This window comes from Anarrhichthys ocellatus, unplaced genomic scaffold (genome assembly GCF_004355925.1).
Source record: "Anarrhichthys ocellatus isolate YVR2014 unplaced genomic scaffold, GSC_Weel_1.0 scaffold64, whole genome shotgun sequence".
NCBI classification, from domain to species: domain Eukaryota; kingdom Metazoa; phylum Chordata; class Actinopteri; order Perciformes; family Anarhichadidae; genus Anarrhichthys; species Anarrhichthys ocellatus.
In genome coordinates this window covers 2,629,231-2,649,105 of record NW_022280094.1, presented here as the reverse complement: position 1 = coordinate 2,649,105, position 19,875 = coordinate 2,629,231, and the positions used below count along the sequence as shown (strand labels likewise).

Genomic DNA, 19,875 nt, shown 5'->3' with positions numbered 1-19,875 from the left:
AACTGTAGTTTATTTATGTCGATGTATGGTTAACTATATCATATTTAACCATTGTCAACTTTCACAGATTCTTGAAAATTCTCATGAACCAGACTTTGCTCTTGATAATCGGTCTCAGGTACTTGACTCACGGTTTTGAATTTCAGTTTTGAAAACTTTCCCAACCTGCAATCTGCTGAATCTGCATATCCTTGTCTTCGTAATTTCATTGGCTATATGGAGCCTGAGTTTGAACTGGATCTGTTTCCAATTGGCTCGAGCTTTACCCAAAGAAGAGAGGCGGGCATTGTCTTTCAAAGCGGACTCTCGTTGGCTGTTCCAGAATGTGACCGGGCTATAGAAGCTCCTATTGGGTCAAATGAGGTGTCAATCTAACCGGCGGAATGCAGGCTCCATTTTGCGATGAAAATCTCCGCTCTGTTGACATGAAAAGTGAAATTAGACCGAATTATGATCGCGAGTTATCATATCTGCTGGCTAATTTGAAATGATGCAACAGCCCCCCGTGGGTCTTTATGGACGTACTAATGTGTTTTGGACTAAATCTTTTACTGGATTCGATTGAGTGGACCCTTAGCGATCAAGCAAGACCGTTTTTGCTGGACTAGCATGCACGAGGGAGACGCTATGAATCATAATCGGTGAGTCACGGCGATATTTTATTGGCTATTTTTGGAGTGCTTGTTTGACAGAGACGTTAACTGTACCTGCTGTTGTTATTGTATCTTGAAATGGTTTGCAGAAATCTAATTACAAGAACCGTAGCTTTCTAATGAGATATCACATTAATACTCATCTTTACAGAGCAGTTCTGTACATAACACAAATCTACACTTACCACTCTGACGGCCCGCGGGGTACAAAAGCTGGAGCCGTGACATGGTTAGCCTAGCTTAACATAAATACTCAAAGCAGAGGAAAACAGCTAGCCTGGCTGTGTTCAAATTTGAATCACATCAACCCCTCTACAGCACACTGATGAACACGTTGTATCCCTTCTGTTTAATCTGTACATGAAGAGAAACCGTGAAGACGACACATTTGTAGTTTTGTTGGTGATGGACAGATGGAAAAACTGTTGTATACATGTAACTCCCCAAAGATTAAAGATTAACTGTCGACAGAAGTCAATCAGCAGAAAACTAATCAGTAACAATCAAGTAATCACTAGGCATGGTCTATTATTGTGAGATAACAACTACAGAAGGAGAGGATTTGGGCCAAGACCACAGTATGATGTATTAAAACAGAAAGTGAATATATTAAAATGCAGCAATGGCACCTAAGAAACAGAAAGGCCAAGCGACCCCATAACGAAGCAGTTAGGCCAAAGATGGGACAGATGGGAGTCAAACCCTGGGACAGATGGGAGTCGAACCCTAGACCACATAGGCTCTTTTGTGCCCATGTGGTCAAGGGTTCGACTCCCATCTGGCCTGACCGTTTGCTGCAACATTCTCCTACCGTCTTTTCCCATATGTCCTGTCTCTCTCCACTATCACCGTCAACTAAAGGCAGAACACGGCCAAAACATTGCCTTTATTTCCCCGTCTGAATATCTGCAGTTATGACACTTCACTTGCCAAAAAGGTGCTAAATGAATTTGGATCGGTTCCCATTTTATCTCTTTCTTTCCTCCTAACTTTAAAAGCTATGTCATTGAGAAACACACACAATCACACTGCAATTCAGACAACTACATAAAGTACGAATCCATCTAAAAACCTATTCAAATCCTATTATCTTTGTCATTAGACTTGACCGGTGTACAAGATTAAATTTAAGTAAGAGACAGAGAGAGCAAAATTGCCCCCCAAAAGGCTAGAAATGTCCGACATCAGAACGTTTAAGAAGGAAGCAAAGTAATCCATCTCACCCAGGGAGAAGCCATTTTTGTGCACAAGCCAGACTTTCTCTGATCCATACCAGACTTGCTCCGCTGTGATCTGCTCTTCTGTCTTCACCTGGTGGACAGAAAGGACAAGGAGAAAAATGAGTGAACAGGTACGAGGAAAGTATTATTGTCGAGTCACTGGACCAGTCGTAGTCACACTGAGTGGGTTTGAAAACACCATTATTTCCACTTTGATAACCAGCACATGCTGAAAGGTTATTAAGGGAAAGCTTGCCAAGATGATGACCATGCAGTGGATGACAGTGGACTCAAAAGGCCTCACAGTCCACTGAGCACTGCTGCTCCTTCAGGCTGCTGTGTGACAACGTGTGTGTGTGCGCATGTTTGTGTGTCACAAACTTCAAAACAAGCCTTAGGGGGGTGTGATTGGGGTTTTAATGGCAACCCGGGTAACAGAAACACCAGGGATTACCTGGGTTCAGTAAACACAAACGGCACAAAAGTGAGGGAGGAACACCACAACAAACAACTAAATAATAGAAACACATCTTAAAGCACATTAATGGTAAAGAAAAATGAATAGTGATCATTTTGGATGTAAACCCAAAGAAAATAATTCAGTCTTAACTACTGGTTTCACATCATAGTAGTGGGGAAAGTGAACAAGACACACTGCACTTGGCAAGCAGAGGGTGAGCACAACACAGCACAACATTCTACGGAGCAGGGTGACGATGGTGGAGCTGCTGGAGGAGTACACTCAGACCTGGGATTGCTGAGCTGCAGCATGAGAGGTCTGAAGGAGGGCCACAGGGTCCTCGTCCACTGATCCCTGGGGATTTGGCCAGCATGAGGAGGTCAAAGGTCACAGTTATATGCGAGTAACACATAAGCACACAGATAAATGGAGCATTAACCGCGTAGCATTGCATCTGAACAAAGTGAGGTTTGTCATACTTATCCAGCACAGCTGTGTGAGAGAAATCCAGTTTGTGTACAAGTGTGATCGTCTATGAAAGGACCTGTTGGGATGCGTTTGCTGGCTTCATGGTAGATCAGCTTTAATGTCACACTTTCAAACAGATTCATGGAATAAAATGGCTGCATGACAACAAAAAACTTTGAGGTAGCGCCTGAATGTAATAATTCGCCACACAACACTCACACATACCTCTTTATTAAGATATAAACAGCATACATATACATGCCAACCCAAAGACACAAAGCCCATGCAGGTCGCTTCTATCAGCCTGATGAGAAAAATCAGTGACTGTTTAGAAGGAGTGAAGAATTGTCACTTTAATCCGTGCTGCCAGTACAAACAGAAATGAAGGACATGCTCAACCTAAATTCAGCAACTGCCAGTCAGGCTCTGCTAAAAGTGAAAAAAATAGATCTACTCTAAAGGTACCTTAAACAAAGCATTGTACCTTGTCACCTAACAACTTTATCACCATGTATTGACTCAACTTGTTGCTTTGTTTTGTAGTTGTGCCACCTAGCAGACTTTGGTCCAAAAATAGCTCCAATGCTAACTTTCTTAAACCCACAATAGCTGGATTTCTTTTTTACAGCATTCAAATGAAAGATCTCAGGAGTTACTTACTCCTGAGATCTTTCCTCCTGCCTAAACACAACTACATAAACCCTACATCTATCTCTGTACCGGATCATTATTCTCAGACCATTGCTAGAGGTTTCTATCAGACCATTCTTTAAAATGTGGTTCCCTTCATGCCAAATAAAGAAAAATGTCACATTTCCCCTTATTTGTATCCTTTGTAACTTGACATAATGTCTCCAAAAGGATTTAGACTAAAATGTTCTCCGACTGACCACCAGGCTTGACCAAATCAGATCAGTCAGATAGTGGTTCTGGGTTTGATCCACAGGACTGGATTAAATCCTGTAGCCTAGCCTTTCATCTTTTTGTATTGGTCACAGTGTAATACAGATGTTGGAAATACTGCAGACATGGGAAATCAGAAAAAGTTAGAAGGATTCCGGGCCTTACACTCTGACAAGTCACACGAGCACAAACTCCAGCCAGGAGGCCCAGAGGAAGGCTGGAGGGCTGCGGTACCTGGAGGAGGCCCTGGGACAGCGGGGCAGCAGGGGTGGGGGCGTGGGCAGAAGACGAAATAGTGACTGGCAGCTCCAGCTGAGCCACAAAGCAACCACAGCGAGACAACGACAACCAGCAAAAGCAGTGTGTTTGGGGTATGGAGAGAGGACAGAGAACGAGGGGACAAAGAAGAAGACAAGGTCAACATGGAACTTTGGGGAAAGAAAAGGCAGTGCATGAAAGCAAAGAAGAAGAGCATGGACACTTGTACGTAATGGAGAAGTGAAATGGCTTTGCACTGAGTAACCATGGGGTGGAGATGATTCCTATACAATGACTAAATGATCAGTTCAAACCTATACAGTTATTGCTAACTGTCAGAGCGGCACATTAGTAGGAGGCAGGTCCCTTCTGTGGTCGCTTACTGACATCCATTCGGTTAGTAACTTGTTAGTAACTTAGTTACAGACGTGGATCTGTGCGCTCTCTGCAAGTCGATGTCTACACTCAGCCTAAGATCATTTGAGAGGGAGGAACCTCCACTTTATACACATCGTACAAACAACTGTTCGATTTTGTAGTTTACAGCTGTTATTTCAATGTGTCAGATATACGTTTCATAATCAACATTTAGACAAAAGACTGGACTGGACTTGATATGGGCATCTACCCAATATTACAGGACTCAGGCAGTCCACAAAGGCAAGCAAAGAGTCCAAATGTTCAACTGGGAAACTGAGATTGGACGTTTGAGGCAGGACAACAGCAAAGGGGGAAATATTTCACTCCGTCATGAGTCACAACTGTTCTGTCCCAGTCAGGAGAGCAGGAGTCTCCTCTGCTGTGTGTCTGTAAGTATACCCCAATACACTAAGCATGTGAGGCATGGTGACTAATGCTAACAGCCTAGGAGAGCGTTCTGTAAGCCAACTCTGAGATGGAGAAACAGACACATGCAGTAGAACCAACCGGGTTAAGCTGGTAATGCAGACTTCTTTTTAAGGGAACATCAGCGGTGATAATTTGACTCAGTCTGTAGTACTGTTAAAATAAATGTGTGTTTAACGGCACAAAGGTTTGCTGTTTTTAGTTGTGCAAGAGACAAAGAGACAGCGCCAAACCAAGACATCAATAATATGCAGATGCCCAGCAGGGTGATTTACAGGGGCACTGAAGATCCTCATCAGGCGCCTCTGAGCCTCCTCGGTGGGACTGAGCGGTTCCTCCTAAAGGTCAAAGCAGCAACACATCGACACTAAGCGCACTAATAAAGCTGAACAAAGCCCACAGGTACGTGAGCGCAACGTCACAAAGCAAATGCATATGTGATGTACTCCTCTCACAAATCAAAGAGGGTCTTGACTCATGCTCCCTCGAGGACACTCTGCACACTCACACTTCTGCCATCAACATTACAAAGCATCTTGGGTTACTTTGGAATCTGATTTGAAAAGACCATGCTAGTAGCACTCCCAAGGTAAATGTTCAAAGGTGCTCCAGTCAGCATGCACACTAGTAAATCAATGCTTCACGCACAGAACAGTACAATTGTTTGGTTAAAAAAAGAATGAATGAACAACCCAGCACAGCAGATCAATTAATTTGGCGTTCAGCCTGTGCAGTAAAACCCCGATTCATTAAGATTTGTCATAAAGAAGTTAATATCTATCCAGCAAATTTTTAAAAAAAAATGGATTTCCAATCTACTACATCCCTCCATTCCAAAATATGACACAGTCAATGCTTTGAGAATCTAGGAACAGAATTCCTTCCAAGAGAGACTGTACTGGTTAGTGTTGGAGCCCACTGAGACCCAGTGAGGTCTTTGTTGCACAAATTCAGCAAGAGCCAGGAATAACGTTCTTTTTGTAACTATGTCTTCCATCTGTAAAGTTGTGCTCTCTGTGCCTGTTCATAGGTTTTGAGTTGCTCTCCTACAATGCAGCACTGCAGTAATTGGCTCTACATGGGTTTCCTGTTAGTGACTAGACACGCTGGGCTACTGAAGTCCCTCATTTGGAACAGTCTCGGGTGGGACTCTGCCTCTGTAAACACGGCGTATGAGCTACATTCTGCTATGTGAGATCTCATGGGTGAAAGAAAGTAGCAACTGTCTGTCTGTTTCTGATGGTAGACTCCAGAGAAAGAGTTGTAGTGCTCAAGAAACTCTAAAAGAGCAAGCGCTTAAAATATGCAAAATGAAGCAGCTCTAGAATCTCTAACAATAAAGAATCTGCTATTTTGACAGCAAATCCAAGTTTTTTAGGAAATGAACAGTTGAGGAGGAAATAAAATGAGTGTGACTGATCTGTCACCAGAATGGTGACTTATGATCAGGAAGTAAACAAATACAACTGCCACTGTTGCCCTGGAGCAAGACACTGAAAAATAGAAGACTTGCAAAATAAATAACTTGTTTAGTGCCCGGTGAAAAAAAAGACAAATATAATGACTAAAGACCAAAGGTCTAAAGGCCCAACTACAGAATGTCAGGCACAACCTGACCTGAGCCTGCATCTTTGCTTTATTCCATTCATTACTGACCTTGATCTTGTTAGGCTAATGCACAGCATTGGCCTAGCTGTCTCTTTCCCATTGAGGATTGAGTATGAACTTTCAATACCCATGGATGTTGAAACCCTTTCTTGTTCTAGACCAACGCGTTGGACAATTGAACAGGACAGCAAACCAACTGAGCAGCTATTCTCTAGCCTGCTTATTTGCCCTTGTAATTCTGAAGAAAGGTAAGCAATATCTTGTGTTATATCTATATAACATATAACATTATATCTATCAATATCGAGCATGCTTACAATGGCTATCAAGTAAGCAAACTCCAAAGTGCTCTTCTATTTCAAACATGCATTTCAAATGTTCATGCACTTTCCACACCAGTGTCCCAAATGCTGAGCAGACATGCGAAGTGTGGACAGTGTACCTCTTGTTGACTGACGGCAGTTTGTTGAATGGGAATTACTCCTCGAGGGGGAGCCACTACACTGGGATTGGGACGGGGAGTTGCAAGTGGAGAGGTTTGAGGAGCTGGGATGAAACGTGATGGAGGAGTGAGGGAGGGATTCTTTTGGGCCACTGGGGCAGCAGAAGGAGGATTTGTAGGGGTGGGTTTTTTGACAGCAGTTGGTTTGGGTGCAGGTATGAAGCCAGGAGGTGGAGACAAGGGTGAGGGCTTGGGAACTGGGATAAAGCCAACAACTGGTGGGAGAGATGTGGATCTGGAATGAGTCGATTTGGATGACTTTGGAGAGGAGTGCTCAGAAGATGTGCTGGTGGGGTTTACAGCAACCACGGCAGGTTTGGCCTCCTGTATACCTTGACTAGCGCTCATAGGTTTGTGATTGATCTTGTGCGGCTTAAGGGTGGTTTTATCCTCTTTCTTCTCCTCCGACTCAGCAACTTTTCCTACTGTCTTCTCATTATTCTTCTCCAACTCTATTTTTTCTGGTCGTTCATCTTTCCATACTCTGGGGCGAGGCTCCCTGGTCCTGCCTCTGACCATGAGGTGTGTCAATCCTCGCGAAATGTCGTCTTTGTCTTCCGTTTTGATGACGTCATGTTTGAAAGAGAACCCTGACATCGTGGGGGCCTTAGATACTGAAGCTGGGGCTAGCACTGCTTCGGCAGCAGGAGCTTTGTGTGAGGGTTGTGTTGGCATGGTAGTCTCTTCTTCTTCTGTGGGCAGGACCTTCCTGACTACACGGCGAACCACCTTTACTACTTTCTTCCGTGTCAGACCCTTGTCCTCTGTAGTATCCGTCTGGCTGGTGCTGGTGCCTGAACGTTTGACATCACCCCTGGCTGTACTATTGACCACACTTTTGCCCATTATGCTATTTTGCTGTCGCTCACTGTTCATAGCTGGCTCTGGGCTCAGAGGAGCTTGTGGTGGTTCAGGGCTCCTAAATTGCTCAGCCGCCTTTGACGCTGGTTCAGGGCTTTTGAAGCGTTCAGGCACTTTAACAAGTGTCCTGACTTTTGGTGGGGAGGGACTTCTGACCCGGGCTACCGACTTCATGGGGGAAACTGATGGGGGACTTGTTGCTTGGAATAACCCCTTGCCAGGGTCTAGAGCTGACACTGACCTGGACCGGCTGGGCAGCCCTTCACTGTCTGACTACTCATAGAGAGGAAAGAGAGGAGGTGTAAGGACATGAATGATGAACGAATATGCAAGCACCATGTCGTTATGCCTTTAATAATCACTCAAAAGATTTGGTACCTTTATGGGTACGCTGAACAATCACACAACAAAGCTACAAAAACTGTCTATCTGAGCAGAAGTGGACTGAAGTCAATGATCAAATCTCATGAACATGCACCTGCTCATGTCCAGGTGGGATTCATCTGGTTGGAATGTATATGATAGGGTTGTGTACCTCACATGGAACACTTGTACAAACCACCTCAGAAAAAAAATTCAGTTGAAAGAGGTTCAGAATATGAAAATGTCCTTGCACGTGGCCCAATGTCTTGCCAAATCTAATCTTAATTACAATGTGTGTGATACTAACTTGAAATGAGTCAAGTTCTACCAAAAAATGTACACACAATACAGCATTAAGTTGGACTTTGTTCTCTACAAAGAACACGTCGATAAAGAGCTGGCAGACATAAGACAGCTCTAACATGACTACTCTGAGGAGAAACACATGTACCCAGGCAGAAGGGACAGCATTTACTTACACTTCTGCTTCCTGGGATGTTATCTTCTTTGACCTAAATTTGTTGATATCAAAAAGACAACTAGATCAAAACCTGAACACTCCATGAAGCGGTTGTCCGTCGCACGCCGTGCAAACCTCAAAGCATGCACATGATCTGTTCTTTCTCTAGATACAAACACTCAAGAGCTAAAACTTAAAGCACTCACTGCATTGGAAGTGAAATGGTTATGTGTCCAGCAAATGATCGGTGGTACAAAGTCGCAGCTACTATAACATGTGCTTATACATGTGAGAGAAAGCCATCACATTCTTAGTGCGATACAAGCAAAGGCCACACGTATCTAAAGACACACATATTAATACACAGCGTAAAACACTGGAACACCATGCAGTGTAAGAGTGCTTTATGAAATGTCCAAATGAGACTTCCCTTTTGCTCCCAGAAGGAAAAGCGAGATGAGAATGCCATGTTGGCTGGTCTGCTGTCATGGGCTGTGATGGATGAGATGAGAGCAGAAGGAAGAGGAGGTGGAGGGGAGCTAGGAGAGGAAGAATGGTGAGAACACAGAGACACATGAACAGAAATGAGGATCTTCAGGCTAGAGACACAATTGGATTGAAAACAGAGAATAGGGTCTGGGAGAAGCAGAGGATGAACAGGAGATTAGAGCAGGTTTAGAGAAATGAAAACACTCAAAAGTCAAAGGATATCATCATCCCACTACAGCCTGCATAACTCAATGAAGGGGGATGTATCCTTGTGACTAGGGCTCCGGACAAATGTCAAAACATTATTTTAGAATGCTTTGAGACATTTTCATGATAAAGGATACTGCATTCAGAACACATCTTGACCTTTTTTTACTTTAGAAGGGAAATAAAGTAAATGATATGTTTAAAGACAGAAATAAATGTAATGTGATTCATTCAGAGTTAGTTAACAGCCATGCTGTTGTTTTGAGTTGTGAATGAATTAAAGACTATTTAGAAAAAAAATGCTTTTTTTCCACATATTTACTTTAGTTTTTTCAACTCTTTTCACCACAGCCAAAATGGGAATTACATTACACTTAATAGAATTGACTTCTTTGAAAGCTGACGGAACCTTTTACCTCTTAACTCTCATGAGGAACGTGTTTGAAAATAAGCAGCGTAGACGCTGTTGGAGACACAGTTCATCTAGAGATTAGGCCTGCGTCCCTATTTGTTCCATGTGACGTGCACTTCTCAGCAAAGACAGAACATGAAGATGATTTGTTGAGGGCTGGATGTAGCAGAGCTGCAGCAGTGCTGTCTGTGTATCTGTGGGCGCCGACATGAAAAGCTGTTCGTAACCACAGACAGTATGACCTGTCTGGGAGTGATGTAGTGCATCCGCTACCGTCTCTCCTGTGTGTGCGAGGACCAAAATGTGTGCATGTCTCTCGGTAAGGACAGTGATCGAACGTGAGCGGTGACGGTGATCAAACCGGTACACCCATCCCTAATGAGTGGGTACTGTATGGATTTGATATAATGTGATTGTGGTGTGATCAGACCTTTCCATCAGTAGGAAAAATACATTTACCACCATCTCAAACAGGCAGTGTCATACCGTCTCAGAAGAGTTGTGGTATGCTGCCTGAAGCATACCAGGCACATCCAGTCCAGGGTTTCTGCCTTGTCTTACTCATCTTAACCAGTTTTACACAAAACAGAACAAAGCTGCCTTGAACTACGTGACTTGGACTAGAGGCTTTCAGCATGTCAGTGTCCAGGTCTGGCGTGGCTCTTATCAGAGGTCTCTGAATTAGAACGCTGACTAACAGGTTTATTTCTGGACCAGACAGTGGTACTGTAGGGATGTGGGCCAGACTCCCCCCTCGGAGAGAGGCCACCAGGGGCCAAAAAAGCCCCCACAGCGGCGCTGCAGTCACACATCATCACACAAACATCTTAGATGGACAGATAAGTTGACACCAACTATCAAACCACACCACCTTACTGTCTCCCCGGAAAATATTGAATGGAAGCTGATTTCATAATGTAATATTTTCTGTTTCCATGAAAACAAATGGAAGAAACTTGCTTGAGGATACTGTATTGATACTGTATTTAAGCTGTACTAATGTATTCATTACAGAAAAATTTATATTTAGTCAGAAATAACAAATCACAAGCCAAACTATACACTCATAACATTCAAACAGCATTTGACCACCACACACACATATAAACAATCACTGTCAATCATTTGACTCGTACTGCCTGATTAACAGCCTGCGTGTTCTATTCACTGTTCCTAGAACAGCCAGGGAAACCTTTAGTTTGGATTCTGTATGAGGGTTAACTTGGACATCAATTCACTCTTCTTCAAAGACAAAAGGCAATGGATGCTTTTTGCTCTGGTCTGGTATTACCAGTGGACCTCTTGTGACCCACGTCTGTTCTTCACATAGCAAATGTGCACAGGGTGTCTTTGGAATGGAGTCAACAGAGTCCATATGTCTACAAAGCCAAAGGCAAGCTCACACATATCCCACAGCAGCTGCTTGTTGCTGTGCTGCTGTTGACAGTGGACCGGTTATATCTGTAGAGAGGTCTGACAGAAACTAGACCCATGGAAAAGCTGCAGTCATTCATTTACGCAAAGGGTCTATTGATCTCACAATGAAGAAATATGTTAAATTGTCTTTCTGGAAATAAAAGGTGGGATTTGGTCAGTGAAAGTCAAACTTCTTTACTCCAAAACATAGAGGTGGAGTTGAAGTCATACATCACATGAGCATCCCAGGTAGTCCAGTCACAACAGGCCAGAATTCAGTGAATCATGACAACAAGGCAATATGGCTGAAATCCTCCTTACAATGACCAAGATATTTGAGATTGTTCACATATGGCAGATAACATAAAATGAGCAAACTGATGTTCAAAACATAGACCAAACACCTCAAAACTTTACATTTAACTAAAAAAATAAAGACCTTATCAGAGTACCACAACTAATGGCACAGTCAGCTATATTACCGTAATATGAACTGAAAACAACAAAAGTTCACTTAATCTCAGTCTAGACTACATTTCCCAACAGTCACACAGGCACATGAGCTCACACTGAGCATGTCCCTACCTCTTGCCCTCGAGGGCCCACGCTTGCCATAGATTTTCTGCAAAAGACCCCGCTTCTGGTTAAAAGGTTATCACACAATGTTCTACCTGGTAGTGAAGTAATTCCACAACTCCTGTATCCAAATAGTTCCCACAGTCACCGTTAAAATAGAAACAAATGGCCAGAGTCGAGGAGATCCGAGCAAGTGGCTGGAGGCACAGTGGAAAGTGAAACAGCAGAGCCGAGGAGAGGGGGAGGCTCCGATAGGCCGGCTATTCCTGACGGCGGACAGACCAGAGACGTGGGGACAGCTGTTGTGATACGAGGGTGTTGATCTGGGGTAAAAATAGGAGCCTCTCCATGAACCCCCCCAGCACCTCCACGGTCCAATCAGCAGCCACACATACTGCTGCAGTTGCTGTCGTCTCAGCTGCTCCTGTGTGTGCCCATGTGCGTTTCTGTGTGTGTGTGTGTGTGTGTGTGTGTGTGTGTGTGGAAGGAAACGTAGCTCAGGGTCCGTCAGTGTAACTGTTGTAGGTCACCAATACAAAATATAGGACTCATGACATAGTGCATTCAGGCTATTTCAGGGGCCCATCTGACACAATAGTGCTACACTGGAGTTTGTTTAGATATGGAGTCACTGTTCAAAATGAACTTGTTGACTCAACGTCTAAGTGGACTGGCAGATGAAATAATCCACCAGCCAAGTACATTTTTCACAATAATCACTTGCCGTTTTGTGTCACGTATTCATTAGTTTCATTGGTCCATTTTATTGAGATAATACGGTAATATGATGAATACTGGCGACACAGAACAGATACTGATGATACATTGTGAAGGAGGAGAGCTGACGTTAGGAATGTTGACAGCAACAGCTGTTATTATAATGTACGCTTCCATTTAGTTACATTAGTTCAAGCTCCATCCGGTAAAAATGAGTATTGGATGAAAGTAAATTATCACATTATCATGATGTGTTCAAATGTAATCTTGTAAAAATGTATTTTTGGTGAGAAACGTGAATAAATACAGGTTTTAGTACTTGTTTCTAACAATAGCTCATTAAAGCTCATCATGAAAACAATGGCAACATTGTTTTATCAATACATATAATCTATAATAGCAAACATTTAATAAATAATGAACGAGTAGACTAATTGTTTCAGCAGCAGACACAGGGACAACATAAGACAGTCAGTCTTCAAATATTGACGATTAATTTCATTAAATACTGCTTTAACTTGAAATTCTCTTGCACTAAACTTTAAAACTAGCTTGAATTCAAACCTCTCTTTTAACGGCACACTTGACCTCTAAGCTTAAATTACATTTCATTTTGTTGCACCAAAACTTTAAACTCCAATTTAAAATGTGGTCTAGAATTAACTTTGAGCCGACACTTGAGGAGGTTACACTTTTCAAACGGCTGTCTTGTTAAGATGGATTGAGCAGAATGATGAAGTTCCTCAAAGAAAGTATCGGGACGGACTTTTTTGATGCTGCTGCAGCTGAATTCCTCTCAAAGAACCCGTTATGAGGCTCAGCAGGACTGGACCAACAGCAGAGCTTTCTACACAAGACACTGCAGTCTAAGAACAAGTTGCATCATGGTAGCCACAGCAAGGGGAAACTAAATGCAACCCCATCAGGTGGCTCCACTGTTACAGCTTTCCAAATGTTAACTATGGATCTCTGTCAGTCAGATGCATCACAGCAGCTCAACAGTCTGCCAGCTAGCTGGATAGCTAACGCTAACAGACAAATGAGTCTGGTGGCACTTGTTCACTTGTTCCTGAAGATCTGCAGAAGCTAGTTATGATGCTCCGTCGTATCTACTGGGAACATACCTTTACACTTTGTCCAAGCATCATTAGGTGGTCCAGCAGCTCAGCTGTCTGTACATCACAGCTAACTCAAACGGTCTCAGCAGCTCTCTCTGCTGTCCCCTCTGTTTCAGTAGATACACAGGACTCCAACGTTCTACATGTCTACGGTTGAGTGTGTTGGAAGTTGCATCATCTTCCTGTGTGAAACCATTAGAGCAAAGAAAAGCAGAAGCAGAGTGGAACATGTGCTTCCCTCATTGCCGGCACTGAATGAGATGCTGACTCTCAACACTACTAGAGTTGAATGAAAACCTCCCAGTCAAGTTCATGGTCATGTTAGTGAACAGAGATGTATGACCAGGTTCAAAACTAACTCTTTATGTGGTTGTTGCCACGCTGACCACCAGACATCGGCTTTTAGTCGCGCACACTGTAAATATGGAGGCCATTTTTAGTCACCTTATCTTTTAGGTAACTAAGATACTATGCATTTATACATCAGTTTAATAACGACAATGTGACATTAAAGAATAAACGCTGTATTACAGTAAGCAAACTAAATTCTTTGTAGTGTGTTTTCTGTGGTACTGAATCTTAGTGTTATCAGTTAACGTGTCCACTCTCGAATCTGATATACACATAGCAGTAGTGCAGCTGCTGTCTTGTTCTTCACAGATCCCTCAGAAATGAATCCAGCAAGTCATGTTGACTTTACAATGAAGTTGTTTTTTTATGTTATTTAGTTTTCTAAACCCTTGTGCTGATTCCCACCACAGATCCATGAACCCTTCAGCACTGAATTCCTGGATTGGAGACGACCTCCAACCTGTCTTCCTCAAATCCTCTCACACATACGACAGAGAGACTGGGAGATGTAGCATCACAATGTTTTCCAGTTGTTATTACAAAGCCACCACAAGATGGATACTTGGAGGATGTAACAACAAATGGAATAAAGTATTCATGGACTGAGAACTGGTAGTTTTAAGACTTTGACAGTGTGGGGTCTTTCCAAAAAGTTGAAAGGAGCTTTAATTGTTTCTCAAACAGACGTACCACCTGTCTCATTCCAACAGCAAAGATGTTCTAATAAGTAAACCCTGTCACATCTAAATTACAGTCTAACTAGTTATCACTGTGTATACATGTAGGTGTCACATGTGTGTACATGATATGTTCTGCAGTTAGCATTTAGCATGCTAAATGTTCAAATGCAAGATTTACTTCACATGCTTCCACAAGATGGAAACACAAGCACCTGGACCTTGTGTTTGTTAAACCCTTTGCAAAAGGCTTACCCGTCACACTGAATGCACCAGTCAAAATGTCACTGTCGATATATTGAAGCGTCTTCTCCTAGCGTTTAAAGCATTAACGTTGTTGGGTTATGTTAAGGTGAGGACTGGGTCAGTGTTTTGGTTAAACAATGAAAAAGTCTACGTTGGCTTGAAGCACAATTCTTTTGTCCTTTACACGTCCACCTCTTCCCAAAACATGAAGAGGGAAACGAATGTACTCAGATTAGTTGGGAATCTATATGAATGTAATACATATAGATAATATTCATACAAGTTGGGGTTGAATAAGTGAAGTCTAAGAATACAACTCGGGACTTTAGTTTTTCTCACATAAGCAACACGGTGAGATTTTCTCATTCTGTCTGTACTAAAGCAAAGCTTTCACACGTAGACCATCCACCACACAAGCACACGGATCAGGCAGCAGGTCTCTTGTATTCGTTCCCCACCACCTCTGCTTTTGGACCACTAGATGGAGCCAAAGGAGCAGGAAAAGCTCCACATGCTTTTTGGATTCCTGCAGCCACACAAAGCCTCCATTATTTTCTAGAGGCTGCCATGATATTCTAAGGAGGAACAGCACAGTGATGAAGATAAAGTGCAAGTAGTGACAGCTTTAGTCCAGCTGACAGTGAGGAGGAGGAGGAGCAGGAGGAAGTGGTGGTGTACAGGCTGGGCTGTCTTTGGAAATAGAGTGTAGCTTAAAGAGGAGGGTGGGGTAAGAAGGGCGAGGAGAGAAATGCAGTGATGTAACACTGTTTTCAAAAGTGACTACAAGTACTATGAAAGGAAGTGTGTCATGTAAAGCCAGATCAGCTGAGAGGAGCACACGTATGGTCTGAAACTGTTCTGAAATATTTAGTATCCTATTAGCTCCATCTGGAAGTCAGAACTAATCGAATCGATCTCATTTTTGGGAAAAGCGAATTCGGAAAGAAGCAGACAGAAGGGGGGTGTGGCCCGCTGCCCGTTTTAAAATGGCCTGAGGTGAATTTTTTGAATAAACTACAATTTCTAATAAATTTCACTGTATGTACATTGCACATCCTAGTTTAAACACTCCACCAGAATTTTACCATTCCTGCCTGTTATGTTCCTTACATCTTCATATCAGACAGATGTATATCTTACACCTACATTTGCAATGTAATCTTCTAAATGGGCTCGAGGCCATGAACAGAACGGTCAGAATGGTCATTTCTGCCTGCCTTAAGTTGATTTATTTACATAATTACACATCAAATCATAATATTTAAGTAGGTACAGTAAACTAACTGTAATGTCCAGCATCCAACTGTTGAGTATAGTGTTGATTTGTTATTTTAATTGACAATTTTCCATGGCACACAGATTTTCTTGCAGTGTAACTGGTTGAAAACGACAGTATTGTTTTGCCCCTAATGCTTGTATTGTTGTATTTATGGCCCACAATCATAAACATTTGTCCATCCCTGACATCCTGGATATATCCATGTTTATGCTAGTTAATGATGTGCTAATGTACTCTGCTAATGTTAGCTCGACAGGTTTTTTTGTAGAACTGTAACGTTTTAGGAACGTATATCTCCTTCAACCTCTTTGAGTACCACTATTACTCAACATATACGAGCTCCAAAACCACTGACCCACCTGACCTATGGAGCAGAGCTCGCTGAAGCTGCGCTATGATTGGTCAGGCTGCGCTCAAGGGGTGGGACTTAACAAAGGATCACTTCCCATGTACATTTCCTCAATGGCATGTGACATTCCAGTAATGCACCCAGGAAAATGTACTCGAATGTTCTCTGCTGTCAGGAGCTCCGCAGATGGTGACAGCGCCCCCCCCCGCCCACACACACACACACACACACACACTCACAAATCATTTCTCCTACCAGGGGGATTCCCGTGTTGACAGGATTGAGGGTGAGCCCTTGAACTGACTGATTGCCACTGGTTAGTACGACACACCATCATAGTCCCCAGCAGCTGGTTCCACAAGGAAAGACAAATAGTCGATGTTCAGACACACATGTGGTGAGCTAGACTCAAACCCGGCCATCCACCATGAGGACTGCTGACATGACAGCCTACAGGTGGTTGATCAAAAGAGAACTCTAACAGTTCCTTAACCACACCTGTTGGTTTTGTAATTTATTTTTCTACACGTGCTAAACAAACAAGGTTCTCTAAGTAAATGAAATAGATTCAGACGGAGCGAGACAAGCAGTTTCAGTCTCCCTCCAGCCTTTGTTCTAAACTAGACTAAACATGAGCCAGACCTAACTCTGTACTGGATACTCACAGATGTAACCGCTACAGACTGTGTTGGAGAGCAACAAACTCAATTCTCTCTGCGTGGTATCTAAAGTTGTTTCCAGTTTCTTTAGATATAGTCCATCAATTAGTCAAACGACGTATATTTATTACATAAAAGCAATCATCATCAACAATCATCTCTACAAACATTATAGCTGAAAAAGTGTAGTGTTCCAGACAAGAGCTGGGCAAAGGGTTTCATGTTGATGGATGTGTAACTCACACTGGTGTGCACCATGCTGATGTGTGTCAGACATAGTTCTAGTGTTTGGTACTGCCACTGACACTCTTGTATCATAGCGGCACAAGTATTGGAAATGTTAAAGACCCAGACCTACTGGACTGGACTTAACTTTTGAAGCTTAAAATGAATCCATCCTCATTTATTTGCAAATCTCTGACAATCATTTGAGTGTTCAAGAGCATCTCAGGCTGTGATAACTAAAGCCCTGATTCTGTGTAAAAAGAATGAACACCTAATGCTGTTAAGCAGAGGCCGTCAGAGACCAAGTCTATGTCTGTGTAAAAGAGAAAGCCAGCATTATGCCCACGTTGTTTGTTCACTGTAAAGAAGCAAAGGCGGCATAACGGCAGATCCTCTTTACAGCAGTATAGCAGAATCTCTGTGTAAAAGAGGCTAGTGTGTGTGTGTGTGTGTGTGTGTGTGTGTGTCATGCCTGAGCGAGCTCAGCCGTTGTGGTGCAGGGTGGCAGATGTAGGTCACACAGAGTGCATGATGTGTGTGGCTGTGGTACATGTGATGCTAACATAAAAATGACACACACACACACACACACACACACACACACACACACACACACACACATAGTTTGAGATACCAGAGAAGAAGAGACCCCCCATCTCACAACATGATAAACAGACTAAACAGCTATCAGCTTCACATCACGTGTACTGCAAGCGTGTCCATTGTGTCTGGCTGCAGATCTCTGAGGAATGGGTGGGAAGGACAAAACAAGGAAGATGCTTTTTACACAACTCTTAATAATCCAGCTGCTCTGACCTCAAGTGCCAGGTCAAAGGGCAAGGGGTCAGGTGCTTCAAAGTCCAAATACAGACAGCGTCTCCAGCAGCATGTGCAGTATTAGTGACATTAAAGATGATCAGGGACAGTGGCGTGTCAGGATCAGGAGAACCTTTCTCTGTTTCTATTCAGGTTAGTTTCACTGAGAGGAAGCTTCTCTTTTGCAGGAGCACCCTGCTCACATTCACTCAGTCACACTCATTCACACACAGAAGCTGCCCAGTGACACCAGTCTGATCTGCTGGCCTCTGAGCAGCTCCATGGAGCGGTAGGGGTTAAGGGCCTTGCTCAAGGACACCATGGTGGTCAGTGGACAGATCGTCTCTATATACTCACAGGACGTTCCTTCACACTCCAGCAACGCTTTTCACATGTGATGACATTTTTGGACTACAGTGGTATTTTGCATTTTGACAGGTAATGATGTTAGTTAATAACTATGCCATATGAAAGCCTTGAGTTATGAACACAGCGACACAGAGCAGTGACAGGATGTAGTGAGTGAACAATGAGCCCCAGGGCGTAGGTCAGCAGAGGAGGAGCAGATAAAACACAGAGCCAATCACTGCCCTGTTTGCTCAAACGGAAGCTGTGAAGCAGATAAGCTGACATGTGCTGAAGTGTGACCTTTGACTGTGTGTGTATGGAGTGATTGCGTAGGACTGGCACATTGACTTTCTGTATGTTTGAGGCTTCGCTGAATTTTAGCAGGTTGACGTGAACAAAAGAAGCCATTAGTGGAGAAAACAAAGCAGCTCATTGGCCAAGCTGTATCCTACTATCGGTCTGCAATTGGTCTAAAATATCACATGATTCACTGCGTTGCCTTATGGGAAAGTCTCTTTTTCTGGTCTATTTCTTTGACTTGCATGCCAGCTACACATGTGATACTTTGAGGTGTATAAACATGATCTCCTTTTATTTGACAAAATAAGTAAATGTTGTCTGAACACTTCAAATGTTTATTTCATGTGAAGAGTGGAGAAAGAGAGACAGACAGAGACAGAATGACAGAGAGAGAGAAAGAGACAGACAGAGAGAGACAGAGAGGAGACAGAGAAAGAGAGAGACAGAATGACAGAGAGACAGAGAGAAAGAGACAGACAGAGAGAGATAGAGAGGGGAAGAGACAGAGAGAGAGACAGAGAGGAGACAGACAGAGAGAGAAAGAGAGACAGACAGAGAGAGAGACAAAGAGAGAGACAGAGACAGACAGAGAGAGAAAGAGAGACAGACAGAATGACAGAGAGAGACAGAGAGGGGAAGAGACAGAGAGAGAGAGAGACAGAGAGACAGACAGAGAGGGAAAGAGAAGGTGGATGTTGGACTATAGAGAGCTGCAGGAATGAGTCCTAGGATCCAGAAAAGAGTCGGCTTTCTTTAACTTCCTGTTCCGTCGCCTGGAAGTCAAAGTGTTTTTTTAATGTGTTTTTGGTTAGAAGCCTGAAATAAGGTCTGTAATTGACACAAGCTTAAAAGTCTTTAACTATTTGTTCTAAAACATTAACTATGTCAGTCGCATGCCCTGTGCACAGCTGGTACCAAAAAGACTGACGGCATCAACCGGTGCCAATTTATGAACAATTTAATGCCACGTTTGGCCACATGGGGCAGTAATACCAACCACAGTCTGACAGAATATCTCATTATGAAATATAACTTGTCTTTTTGGCTCCTACAGTTTCTGGAAGTTAATAATAACTTACCCAGAATGC

General features: G+C 43.0%; 1 protein-coding gene across 12 annotated transcripts in view; it reads right to left on the bottom strand.

Annotated features, from left to right (window-relative positions):
• Positions 1–19,875, bottom strand: part of myo18ab (myosin XVIIIA b) — a 143,218-nt gene that overhangs the window by 100,038 nt on the left and 23,305 nt on the right. For 4 of the 12 annotated variants that reach the window (XM_031872469.1, XM_031872460.1, XM_031872462.1 and 1 more), the window contains exons 1-8: positions 11,798–19,151; positions 9,033–9,141; positions 8,622–8,654; positions 6,859–8,052; positions 5,084–5,146; positions 3,870–4,016; positions 2,622–2,687; positions 1,877–1,964 (exon numbers count right to left, since the gene is read on the bottom strand). In XM_031872469.1, the coding sequence (XP_031728329.1) occupies positions 1,877–1,964; positions 2,622–2,687; positions 3,870–4,016; positions 5,084–5,146; positions 6,859–8,052; positions 8,622–8,654; positions 9,033–9,071 (1,630 nt within the window). In that variant the 5' untranslated portion in view covers positions 9,072–9,141; positions 11,798–19,151. Of the gene's footprint in view, positions 1–1,876; positions 1,965–2,621; positions 2,688–3,869; positions 4,017–5,083; positions 5,147–6,858; positions 8,053–8,621; positions 8,655–9,032; positions 9,142–11,797; positions 19,152–19,875 lie in introns of those variants that run through there. The other 8 variants (XM_031872467.1, XM_031872468.1, XM_031872472.1 and 5 more) reach the window with 5 other exon arrangements.